This window comes from Salmo salar, chromosome ssa18 (genome assembly GCF_905237065.1).
Source record: "Salmo salar chromosome ssa18, Ssal_v3.1, whole genome shotgun sequence".
Taxonomy (NCBI): Eukaryota; Metazoa; Chordata; class Actinopteri; order Salmoniformes; family Salmonidae; genus Salmo; species Salmo salar.
The window spans coordinates 21377254-21390275 of record NC_059459.1 but is presented as its reverse complement, the minus strand read 5'-3'; the positions used below and the strand labels follow the sequence as shown (position 1 = coordinate 21390275).

At 44.9% G+C, this 13022-nt stretch overlaps 2 protein-coding genes across 3 annotated transcripts; one reads left to right on the top strand and one right to left on the bottom strand.

Moving 5' to 3' along the window:
- Positions 1-7: 7 nt before the first annotated feature.
- LOC106577035 (putative pre-mRNA-splicing factor ATP-dependent RNA helicase DHX32) lies at positions 8-9523 on the bottom strand. The gene is made up of 11 exons (XM_014154705.2): positions 9035-9523; positions 4894-5087; positions 4081-4453; positions 3717-3950; positions 3504-3597; positions 3261-3410; positions 2031-2222; positions 1691-1831; positions 1359-1549; positions 1030-1220; positions 8-339 (listed from the first exon to the last, which is right to left on the bottom strand). Exons 1-11 carry the CDS (start codon positions 9302-9304, stop codon positions 165-167), a joined length of 2205 nt encoding a protein of 734 aa, XP_014010180.1. The 5' UTR covers positions 9305-9523; the 3' UTR covers positions 8-164.
- A 237-nt stretch (positions 9524-9760) lies between these two features.
- On the top strand, positions 9761-13022 carry LOC106577036 (fibronectin type 3 and ankyrin repeat domains protein 1). 2 transcript variants are annotated; one of them, XM_014154706.2, is made up of 11 exons: positions 9761-9861; positions 10364-10544; positions 10653-10777; positions 10875-10956; positions 11036-11110; positions 11214-11279; positions 11417-11582; positions 12159-12302; positions 12440-12517; positions 12603-12647; positions 12744-13022. In XM_014154706.2, the coding sequence occupies exons 1-11, from the start codon at positions 9849-9851 to the stop codon at positions 12804-12806; spliced, it is 1038 nt and encodes a 345-aa protein (XP_014010181.2). In that variant the 5' UTR covers positions 9761-9848; the 3' UTR covers positions 12807-13022. The 2 variants fall into 2 exon arrangements, with proteins under 2 accessions (XP_014010181.2, XP_014010182.2); XM_014154707.2 differs by lacking the exon at positions 9761-9861 and adding an exon at positions 10211-10267.

Below are 13022 nucleotides of genomic sequence, written 5' to 3'. Positions count from 1 at the left end.
TAGCAAATGGAATTATATGAATTTTTATAGCCTGACATTTTGACATGATTCTAAATTTCAATGACGCAAAAGTAACACAGGTGAGAATGATCATATAATACAGTACCAGGGAATGAGTAGGGTGTTTCTGCCTCTAAAGAGGTCCCCATCCAAGGCATTCACAATCACTGTATGACACAACTGGCTGTGACTTCTGGTATGCTGTCTAGGCTGGGGCTCTTTTTAATCTTCTTCGCTTTGTAGTGTTCAGCTCCCTTGTCTAAGATGTTCTGGAGGATGTCCTTGCTCTCACTGGGAGGCAGGTTGAAGAAGAAGTACTGTGGGGCCATCTGAATGAACCTGGGTGGAGGGAGTGGGAATCATTGGTGAATTGGATTTCCATTCATTCCATTCTGATTTCACACAGTATTATCTTATTCACTTGCACTTGAAGTGCACATTTAACATAGCACCGGAACATTGGGTCACCTGCAATTACGGAGAGCAACCTAAGTGGGAATTGAAATGAGTTTGAGATGATCAAAGACAACCGTACCAGAATCTCTCAATCCAGGGTTTCCTATGAATGACTCTTTATTGGATATAGCACTTACAGCAACATCAAACAGCTGCGAGGGTAAACATTTGTGATTAAAAAGCTACATTTTTAGGTGTGTAACCTAAGAAAGCATGTGAAAGCTACCAGGCTTTCTCTGTCATTAACTGTCCCCATTAACACAGCACTGTCTAAGTACTGTAGCTGTGCTACCCATAATCCCTTTTTAAGGGCAGGATTAAGAAGACCCTTTCCAGTTACAATCTGACTATAATGTGCCTGGGCCAAAACGGAAAGTAGTGTCTGGGAACTCTCGTCTCTCCCTGAAGTGAATACCTGTAGGTATCTATTTGAAGCTACACATGGTTATAGCCTATTATTGAGTTGTTTTTGGATATTATCTTTGATATACTATATTTTGATTTTCTGTTTGTTTTGTTGATGTTTATCTTTCACAAATGGTTACTTCAGATCTGCAGACCTAGTCTACTTACTCCTCTGGTGATATCTGGGACACGGTGCGAATGCAGTTGTCCTCTGAGAAGGTGTACTCATGGAAGAGGACCCACTCCGGCAGGCCCAGTTTGGGCGTCTTGGTGCCGTAGGCAGAGAGAGGGTGAATCTGGGCCACGTGTTTGTGCGTCAACATGAAATAATTCCCTGATGAGTCCACATCCCTCGCCACCTGAAAGTCATAACAGTACAGTATCTGTCTTTTATAATCACTCCAAGTAAATGGTAGATTGTACCTTTTCAAGTGTCATAGTATTAGCAGTTTTCAATAGATATCTAATGCTAGAAGGTAGAAGCCATATTACCGTACCTGCATGAAGAAGCCGGCTAACAGCGCCCTCTTGATGTTGAGAGTGTTTCCCTTGGAACCAAAGGAAGGCATGGAGACAGGCAGCTCTATCCTCCTCAGGGTGTCAGTCAGCTCAGAGCGGATAGCATCAGCTGTCTGCAGGGCAGACAGACTCAGGAAGTAGTCCTGACACCACTTCTCCACACTGACAACTGGAACACGCCAAACCAGAGAGGAATTTAGGGTTGCATAATGTACATTACAAGCATCAATCAATGACAAGTCTATGGCCAATGTTAACCTAGTTCTTCTTCAAGCTGTTTGTGGCTAAAGGTAGGCCTATGTGAACTCACAGGGCTCCTGCTGGTTCTGTTTGAAAGCCTTGTAGATGTTTATTAGGGTGAAGTGATCTCCTTCTGGGTGCTGGAACTTAAGGTGACACTGAGAGGCCTCTAGCCTCAACTCCATTGAGGGGACCAGGTAGCAGCTTGGTGCTAAGAGAGGGGCAACATGATAGAAGGGGTTAGTGCATCAATATTGTACACTATGAAGTATATGTGAGGTTTGACATGACTTCACTTTGTATGAGGTCAGCAAGTGCGGCAGTATGACGACAGCGTGGTGGTGTGTATGTTAACATGAATCTGTAATGTGGTATACAGACCACAGAGCACAAGTTGAAGTCCCACACACCTGCCAGCATGGCGGCGATGGTGATCACCTCGCTGACACAGTCAAACTCGCAGGAGGCCAGTAGTGTCTTGGCCATCTGGGGCTCCAGGGGGAATTCAGACATGATGATGCCCATCTCCGACAGGTTCCCATCGTCATCCAGGGCTGCTAGGTAGTCCAGTTCCTCTAAAGCCTGCATCAGACCTTCAGGATCTGGTGGAAATAACACAACCATGGATATGAATCTAAACTGTGCCTGACAGAACTGTGAAATATCTGACTTCATAAAGATAATCATCTGTAAACTGTTTGTTTACAATCTTGTAAAACAGATTATTTGGTAAGATTGTACAACAGCAGGCTAAATTGATTGTAATCTTAATCCTCAATATCCTTATATCAGATGTGAATCACTGTGCAAAATAAATGTTCTGAGAGGCTTTGCTTTACACTGCCACTACTGAATGTAACGATGTTTTCAACAACAAAACTAGAGTATACAGGGCAATAAGCATCTCAAATATACGGTCAGGTTATGGTCATTATGGTAATAGTCTAATCCTGAGAAACAGCATCACAACATTATAATAATAACATCACACATCAATTTAGCACACACTTTCAATCTAAATGTCATCCAATCATGGGGCTTATAGTGGAATGCCCACATTGCCCTGCTGCACACCATTAAGCTGTAGTGCTTGGCAGGGCTGTGTGTGTGAGTGAGTGAGTGAGTGAGTGAGTGAGTGAGTGAGTGAGTGAGTGAGTGAGTGAGTGAGTGAGTGAGTGAGTGAGTTAGCGAGTGAGCGAGCGAGCGAGCTTGGCTAAGCTCTTATCTCTAATGAGTGTTAGCACTCCATGGCCTCTGCTGCATCACTAGGCCCAGAGAGCCAGATCTCACAGAAGCAGGTCAGCTCTGAAAACAATACCGCTAGAACAAGGCTTGTCAGTTTAGCTTACGCACGGCTCACCGCCCTCCAATACCACACAGGCCAAACTGACTAACTGAGCTCAACCCAAAATGTCTCTCTACAGGATGCATGGAGCTCAAAACCCTACATACAAAACAACACTGGTGTTATGACAACCAATCAAGGGACATTATTGCATTATGGATGTAATTTCATTGTACTGAGGTATCACTCCATTCAGTATGTATACATTTAGCTCTCCTGTCACATTGGTACTGTAGATACATTAAATGTTATGGTGAAGAAAGACCCTGTACTTGTTCAACCTGTTTCGCCGTACCTGGCCTGTCGATGAAGTCACAGCGGCCCAGGCCACCGATGTCCATCCTCTTCAGGAAGAGCACGGTGGACGTGATGTCAGACTCCAGGATGTGGGGGCGTGTCTCGCTGGGCAGGGGTGTGTCCTCTGGGTACAGACAGAAACTCTTCCCTGCGGGAAGTGATGCGCTCAGCTTAGCAAGAACACAACTCTCCAGACTGTAACACTCCTGGACTTTGATACTGATTTCAGTCTTTGTCATACCTGTTGGTCCTACAAGCTGTTTGCGGCTCTCTGCTTGACTCCTACTGATAGGTTGAATGGCGACTGAGTTCGCCCTGATCCTAGGGTTATAAACCTATAAAATTAGGAAAGACAGACATTCATTCATTTAAATAAACCACTAACTATAATTTATTACAATGTAGTTACCAAAAAGCTTCTCTTAAAATAACTATTCGTCAATATGTTACTCACATTTCTTTTCTGGACACCGGCATCGATGACAAAGTTTAGCATGTGCACAGCCCAGAAGAGGTCTTCGTTTGGACTGGAGGTGAGGAAGACTCTTCTGCACCGGCCATCCTCTTCACTTGGCATGGGCAGAGTCCCACCCAGCCCAGGGTGCACCGAGATAGGAAGAAGTTCCCCTAAATGTGGAGATATATTGACCTCCTCGCGATGGAGGATATCGCAGGCAAGATCTATCTCCTGAGTTAGGGAAAACACAAGAGGAGAGAAGGTTGGAAAAAGCTATTCTCCAAGCAACAGTTGTCATGGTATGGCTTCTCCCACATTCCCAGACTGTAGACTAGGAGATTACATTTTAAGCAGTTCTTACTTGAGTTGTGGCCAAAAACACGACTATATCCCCTTCCTCTTGGGAGTGGTGTATCTCCAGAACCAGTCGCAGGGCAGAGCAGAAGTAGTCCTTGTGGCTGGTACCAGTATACACCGCCTCCGCTGAACACACCCCCTCCAGCTGGATCAGTGGGACATTCCTGTAGTGGCCCAGTAGTTTGGGTCCTGGGTGTGTAGCTGTGAGGAGCACCACACGGAGCTCAGGCCTCTGCAGGGCGATGTCTGTGAGCAGGCCCAGCAGAACGTCTGTACTGACCGTCCTCTCGTGGGCCTGGTCAATGACGATGACACCGTAGTGCTCCAGCATGGGGTCTGACATCATCTCTCTGAGCAGCATGTCGCTAGTGCAGTACCTGGGGTGGTGAAGAAGGGAAGACTTACAAAAACGTAAAAGCAATAAATTCTAGTGCACTAATAGCAAATTACAGCCAAAGGTGTAAGACAACAGGATGCATTAGCCGTCCTACTGAACTAGTCCTTAATGAAGCTGCTTTGTGCTAGTGTCATTTACTCTAGTAATTAGTCTGGTCAGTGGATTCATTAGGTCTCCGCGGCTGCCTATTTTCTTAGCTTGTCCTGTGTTTTTGTTCCCCGGCTGACTTACGGCAGTGAGAGATGTGGGAGCGTGGCATATGGTCAGAGTTAGAGCTGGGAAGCTGCAGTGGAGCCTCTGAAAAGAGGCCCCTCAACTCTTATGTTCACTTCTTTAAAAATAAAAACTGGAAAGAGGTGGGTGATGTAAGTGTGGTGGAGAAAGAGTGTGTGAGCAGTGTGTGTAATAGTGTTTACAGACCTGAGAACAGTGTCACCAGAGCAGCATGTCTCTAGGGGGATGCTGTAGCCCACTTCATGACCAATGTTGACATCCATCTCATCAGCTACACGCAGGGCCAGATCCACTGTATGTTGCCTGTGGTCCTGGGTGCACACCACCATGCCATTCTGGTACTGGACAGACAGGCAGAACTCTGCACACCACTGGGGGATCTGAGCATGCCACAGGAAGAAAGATAAGAACACGAAACACTGTCAAAACAGATTCTCCTTTCTCTAATCACATCCTTCAGTCATAATGAGAGCATTCAGACAAGATAGAACGGCCAAAGGGGGCGGTGTTGCAATCTACTGCAGAGATAGCCTGCAGAGTTCTGTCCTACTATCCAGGTCTGTACCCGAACAATTTGAACTTCTACTTTTAAAAATCCACCTCTCTAAAAACAAGTCTCTCACCGTTGCCGCCTGCTATAGACCACCCTCAGCCCCCAGCTGTGCCCTGGACACCATATGTGAATTGATTGCCCCCCATCTATCTTCAGAGCTCCTGCTGCTAGGTGACCTAAACTGGGGCATGCTTAACACCCCAGCCATCCTACAATCTAAGCTCTCCTCCATCTCACACAAATTATCAATGAACCTACCAGGTACCACCCCAAGGCCATAAACACGGGCACCCTCATAGATATCATCCTAACCAACTTGCCCTCTAAATACACCTCTGCTGTTTTCAACCAAGATCTCAGAGATCACAGCCTCATTGCCTGCGTCCGTAATGGGTCAGCGGTCAAACGACCACCCCTCATCACTGTCAAACGCTCCCTGAAACACTTCAGCGAGCAGGCCTTTCTAATCGACCTGGCCCGGGTATCCTGGAATGATATTGACCTCATCCCTTCAGTAGAGGATGCCTGGTGATTTAAAAAAAAAATGCCTTCCTCACCATCTTAAATAAGCATGCCCCTTTCAAGAAATGTAGAACCAGGAACAGATATAGCCCTTGGTTCTCTCCAGACCTGACTGCCCTTAACCAACACAAAAACATCCTGTGGCGTTCTGCATTAGCATCAAACAGCCCCCGTGATATGCAACTTTTCAGGGAAGTTAGAAACCAATATACACAGGCAGTTAGAAAAGCCAAGGATAGCTTTTTCAAGCAGAAATTTGCTTCCTGCAACACAAACCCCCAAAAGTTCTGGGACACTGTAAAGTCCTTGGAGAATAAGAGCACCTCCTCCCAGCTGCCCACTGCACTGAGGATAGGAAACTCTGTCACCACCGATAAATCCACTATAATTGAGAATTTCAATCAGCATTTTTCTATGGCTGGCCATGCTTTCCACCTGGCTACCTACCCCGGTCAACAGCACTGCACCCCCCAAAGCAACTCGCCCAAGCCTTCCCCATTTCTCCCAAATCCAGTCAGCTGATGTTCTGAAAGAGCTGCAAAATCTGGACCCCTACAAATCAGCCGGGCTACACAATCTGGACCCTTTCTTTCTAAAATGATCTGCCGAAATTGTTGCAACCCCTATTACTAGCCTGTTCAACCTCTCTTTCGTGTCATCTGAGATTCCAAAAGATTGGAAAGCAGCTGCGGTCATCCCCCTCTTCAAAGGGGGTGGACACTCTTGACCCAAACTGCTACAGACCTATATCTATCCTACCCTGCCTTTCTAAAGTCTTCGAAAGCCAAGTCAACAAACAGATTACCGACCATTTCGAATCCCACCGCACCTTCTCCGCTATGCAATCTGGTTTCAGAGCTGGTCATGGGTGCACCTCAGCCACACTCAAGGTCCTAAACGATATATCTTATCCGCCATCGATAAGAAACAATACTGTGTAGCCGTATTCATTGACCTGGCCAAGGCTTTCAACACTGTCAATCACCACATCCTCATCGGCAGACTCAATAGCCTTGGTTTCTCAAATGATTGCCTCGCCTGGTTCACCAACTACTTCTCTGATAGAGTTCAGTGTGTCAAATCGGAGGGCCTGTTGTCCGGACCTCTGGCAGTCTCTATGGGGGTGCCACATGGTTCAATTCTTGGGCCGACTCTTTTCTCTGTATACATCAATGATGTCGCTCTTGCTGCTGGTGAGTCTCTGATCCACCTCTACGCAGACGACACCATTCTGTATACTTCAGGCCCTTCTTTGGACACTGTGTTAACTACCCTCCAGACGAGCTTCAATGCCAGACGAGCTTCAACTCTCCTTCCGTGGCCTCCAACTGCTCTTAAATACAAGTAAAACTAAATGCATGCTCTTCAACCGATCGCTGCCTGCACCTGCCCGCCCGCCCGTCCATCATCACTACTCTGGACGGTTTTGACTTAGAATATGTGGACAACTACAAATACCTAGGTGTCTGGCTAGACTGTAAACTCTCCTTCCAGACTCACATCAAACATCTCCAATCCAAAGTTAAATCTAGAATTGGCTTCCTATTTCGCAACAAAGCATCTTTCACTCATGCTGCCAAACATACCCTCGTAAAACTGACCATCCTACCGATCCTCGACTTCAGCGATGTCATTTACAAAATAGCCTCCAATACCCTACTCAATAAATTGGATGCAGTCCATCACAGTGCCATCCGTTTTGTCACCAAAGCCCCATATACTACCCACCACTGCGACCTGTACGCTCTTGTTGGCTGGCTCTCGCTTCATACTCGTCGCCAAACCCACTGGCTCCAGGTCATCTACAAGACCCTGCTAGGTAAAGTTCCCTCTTATCTCAGCTCGCTGGTCACCATAGCAGCACCCACCTGTAGCACGCCCTCCAGCAGGTATATCTCTCTGGTCACCCCCAAAGCCAATTCCTCCTTCGGCCGCCTCTCCTTCCAGTTCTCTGCTGCCAATGATTGGAACGAACTACAAAAATCTCTAAAACTGGAAACACTTATCTCCCTCACTAGCTTTAAGCACCAGCTGTCAGAGCAGCTCACAGATCACTGCACCTGTACATAGCCCATCTATAATTTAGCCCAAACAACTCCCTCTTCCCTTACTGTATTTATTTATTTTTGCTCCTTTGCACCCCATTATTTCTATTTTGCACTATCTTCCACTGCAAATCTACCATTCCAGTGTTTTACTTGCTATATTGTATTTACTTCGCCACCATGGCCTTTTTTGCCTTTACCTCCCTTATCTCACCTCATTTGCTCACTTTGTATATAGACTTATTTTTCTACTATATTATTGACTGTATGTTTGTTTTACTCCATGTGTAACTCTGTGTTGTCGTATGTGTCAAACTGCTTTGCTTTATCTTGGCCAGGTCGCAATTGTAAATGAGAACTTGTTCTCAACTTGCCTACCTGGTTAAATAAAGGTGAAATAAATAAATAAATAAAAATTCATTAAACCCCTCATTTCACTTAGCAGTTGGACAATCTTTATTTTTCCTGAAGTGTGCATTGGTTCAGTACTTCTCACCTATGGATTCGTATAGGCATGGGCTAGACTAGAGGGAGATTCCACAATAGACCTATTCCTTATACTAGTCCTTTTCTTTCAAATCCATGAAAGGAATTGAACAAGTGCACAATTTGTGAGAAAGGAGTGATTTTTGGGATGCAACCCATAGTCATTATGTATTACAAATATACACTGAGTCTACCAAACATTAGATACACCCCCACTCTTTTGCCCTCAGATCAGCCAATTCGTTGGGGGATGGACTCTACAAGGTGTCGAAAGCATTCCACTGGGATGCTAGCTGGCCCATGTCGACTCCAATGCTTCCCACAGTTGGATGTCCTTTGGCTGGTGGACCATTCTTGATACACAAGAAAAAATGTTGAGTGTGAAAAACCCAGCAGCGTTGCAGTTCTTGACACAAACCAGTGCGCCTGGCACCTACTACCATACCCCTTTCAAAGACACATTTTTTAAATTGTCCGTTCACCCTCTGAATGGCACACAGACAATCCATATCTCAACTGTCTCAAGGCTTAAAAATCCTTCTTTAACCTGTCTCCTCCCCTTCATCTACACTAATTGAAGTGTTAGATATCAATAAGGGATCATAGCTTTCAACTGGATTCACTATGTCATGGAAAGAGCAGGTGTTCTTAATGTTTTCTATACTCAGTGTCTCGTTAGATAAAACCTAGTTATTGTCAGAAGGGAGAGTAATCAACTCACCTGACAGCTTCTGCCAGTTTTTGCAGCGCCAGAGACAATAATAAACTGCTTGTTGGCCAGCTTGTCCATGAAATCACACTTGGCTTTCCAAACTGGTAGAGCCATCCTTTCTTTCAGTAATGTGTAATATCGAGAGGAGTAGGGTAGTCCGTCAAATGTATTAAAAGCCAAAACATCATCATATTCCACATGTTCTTGACCTGCTCCTTCTGTTTCGAAGGCTACTCTATCCTCCCAATACTTCTCTCCGGTTGTTATGCCCTGCGCCATGATTGAGAAACAGCCTCAAAAATGAATTTGAAGAAAGTTTTGTGATTTTATATAATTTAAAACTAGGTTGTTCAAACGAAATAAAATCGCTTCGAATGCTTCTGCCCTGCTCAAAGCCGGGGAGCCTGAATAATTAAACTTGCTCCGGCGACACAGGGAAGGATGGATTGGTCATGTGGCCACTTAATCCCGAAGAGTCCCAACAGATGAGGCCATGACCGGACAGGCCAAAGCATAGTAGAATAGAGAACAATAATTTGAAAGGACAAAAATAGAGAACATGGTCTGTGTGGAGGAGTGTGCGCAGCTGCACGGTTATGCATTTGCAACAATGTTGCCGAAATATAGAATGAGATGAATACTGCAAAAGATAAATCACTAGCTAGGTTGGAAATTTCACGGTACATATTTTCAACCTAGATAAATCACAGTGTTGTCCAAAAATTCTAAGGATTTTCGCACGTCAGGTTTTCCTGCACATGCCACATGTGGTTCCCATAGCAACCATAAAATGACATCAACAAGATAACTGCTTTCTGTGACAATGACAAATCCAGGCATGTACATTTTAGGTTTACTTTGATTTCCGTCTTGAATCAAAGACTGTCTTCAGAAATTCAGGATTGCAAACTACAGCAGGTTTAGCTAGCTAACGTGAAGTTATTTAGAGCTGGCTTTAGTTAGCTAGTAACGTTAGTTAGCTAACGTTAGCAATTTTAGTAGCTATACTATACTGTAACGCGTTAGTAGCTAGCTAACTTTACTGTACAGCTTAAAGTTACGGCAAGCTGGACCTAACCTTCAGCAATTCGGCGGCCTTTGGTGCACAATCATTTATTTACAATAAATAAAATGCTAAAACGGGTAAAACAAAGTCTCAGAAAGTTTTCTGTTTTGTGTAATTTACAGCTAGTAGTGCCATCATGTGGCCATGGCCAGAAATGCAACCCTCTGTACTGTAATGTAAGTTATATAGCTCGCCTGTAAAATGTGTTAAGATTAAGGCCAACTCTCCCAGACCCCCACCTTATCCCTTTCGATGTCTGTGCTGTCCTTTAGGCAGCCATAAACCATTCAAGCCACCGACTCCTCCTGTCATTGGTAAAGTGAGTCACCATAGCATTGACCTGAGCTGGGAGACAGAGGAGAATGAACCACGGACGGGCTCACCAGAGAAATGGACCCGCTTCTCTGTAGAAGAGATGGACCCCAAATCACACACATATGGGACTATCTATGTGTGAGTATAAGCTATTCATATATTACATCCTATGTGCCTAGAATAATATCTAATTCTAATTGACATAATCTAAGAGTAGGCTTAACTGTGCTTTTGGCTCACCACCAGCGGGTACAGTAGTCACCACACTGTAGAAAGTTTGGAGCCCAGCACGTCCTATAAGTACAGACTGAGAATCACAAGACCAACTGGGGAGTCCCTCTACAGCCCGGCTGTGTCTGTCTCTACCACACGTGAGTATACTGTACACAGCACTCTTTCAGTTGACATATCTGCTTTATCAAAATGATATGCGTTTATGTTCTTTGACGCCTATATAATGTCATCCAGGTGAGCCTATGAGTGGGAAGAACCTCCATCGTGCTGTCAACATGAATGATGAGGAGGACATGACCAGAGTGTTGGCGTCTGGGTGAGCAATAAGCAGATGGACTATAGGATAGAATTTTGAGATACTCTTATGGTTAATGTCATGCTTTATTTCTCTCCAGGACAGTCAGTGTGAACGTCAATGACAAACACGGTTTCACTCCTCTCATGGTGGCTGCACAAAAAGGCTTTGCCAGGTAAAACCTTATAGGGCGACTCTTGCTCACCAAGGTCTCCTAGTAATGCAATAATGTCACCATTATGCTTGAAACCTTTTCTATGAACATGGATCTTTTTCAGACTGGTTCACAAATTGGTAGAACACGGTGCAGACGTGAATATGAAGAACGGTAGTGGGAAAGACAGGTTTGCAAACACATACAGTATTATGTACCTTGCCTTTGCAAATAGACTTCTACTGTATTTGCTCACATTTACAGTACAAACGTTGTGGTTAAATGAACAATGGGTTTGTGATTGACCATTTACTGTGTCTATGTCAGTCTGATGCTGGCATGTTTCTTTGGCCACCTGGACATAGTGAAGTACCTGAGGAGATTTGGGGCCACGTGGCAGTCCCAGGACATGGGGGGCTGTACCCCCCTCCACTGGGCAGCTGACGGAGGACACCTTGCTGTCATAGCCTACATGATCCAGGATGGCTGTGAGGTAAGACTGGTGTCAGCATTTATGAGCTTTATAAGCTGGCCATGTCTGAAATGGCACTTTATTCCCTACTGTACATGTAAAGTGCACTACTAAAAACATTAAAAAAATTGTACTTGTAAAAAACTTTTTACCCATTTCGTGATATCCAATTGGTAGTTACAGTCTTGTAAGAGAGCCATGCGTCCTCAGAAACACGACCCTGCCAAGCCGTACTGCTTCTTGTGAGGCCAGCCGCACCAATGTGTCGGAGGAATCACCGTACAACTGGCTACCGTGTCAGCGTGCATGCGCCCGACTCCCCACGGGAGGCACTAGAGCGCGATGGGACAAGGACATCCCAGGCGGCCAAACCCACGCCCTAACCCGGACGACGCTGGGCCCATTGTGCGCCGCCTCAAGGGTCTCCCGGTCGCAGCCGGCTGCAACACAGCCCAGTGATGCCTCTAGCACTGCGATGCTCCACTAAAGTACACTACTTTTAACCAGACCCTTAGTTTCATTATCAAAAGTAAAAGACTAAAGGGAGTGAAAGAGTTCTAATTTTGAGGCTAAAATGCATGTTGATTGTTGTCTCAGTTGGACGTTAGGGACACCGTGTCCCACTGGACTCCTCTGATGAGGGTGTCAGCGGTCAGTGGGAACCCAGCGGTGGCCTCTCTCCTCATCAGAGCCGGGGCTGATGTCAACACCAGGGACAAGGATGGCAAGACACCACTTATGGTACGCTTCACACTCTTCACAAACCTTTGTTGTGCCACTCATGGTGCAAACTCAGCGAGACCCCTTAGGAAACAGGACATGGGACAGGAAAGTTGATAGAGGAGGCAAGCAGTCAATATAATGAGTGTGTCTGCTAGGTGGCAGTGTTGAACAACCACGAGGAGCTGGTGCAGCTGTTGTTGGACAGTGGGGCCGACCACGATGTGAAGAACGGGGTAATGACAACTTACAGCATGGGCTCTGTTGCAATTAGAGCAATTTAAATCATTCTGGAATTGACTGACATTTTTGTGTTTGCAGTTTGGGTCAGGGGCAGCTGAAATGGCAAAGGCCTTTGGAAGAGAGGTAATGTATTTCTCCATATCCATTACTGTTGTGTTGTATGCTACTGTTATAGTGAATATATAAGCAAATGTTGATTATAATTTTTTCCCCCTCCAGAATATCATCAGTTTATTAGAAGGACGGAAGAGTATAGTCAGAGATGGTATAGTCCATTATTAAAGAGTATTGTCAGAGATGGTATAGTCCATTATTAAAGGGCTTAGGTGGACAGCATTATTTATTCTAATAGCTTTATTACTGTTGTTTATTTATTAACATATTGTATGTAGGTGCTGTATTTTTATCTGGATATTTGTTTTGTATAACAAAACATGTATACATATACTGTATACCAATTTTTAAGGATGAATGAAATAATAAACCATTAAGAATTCC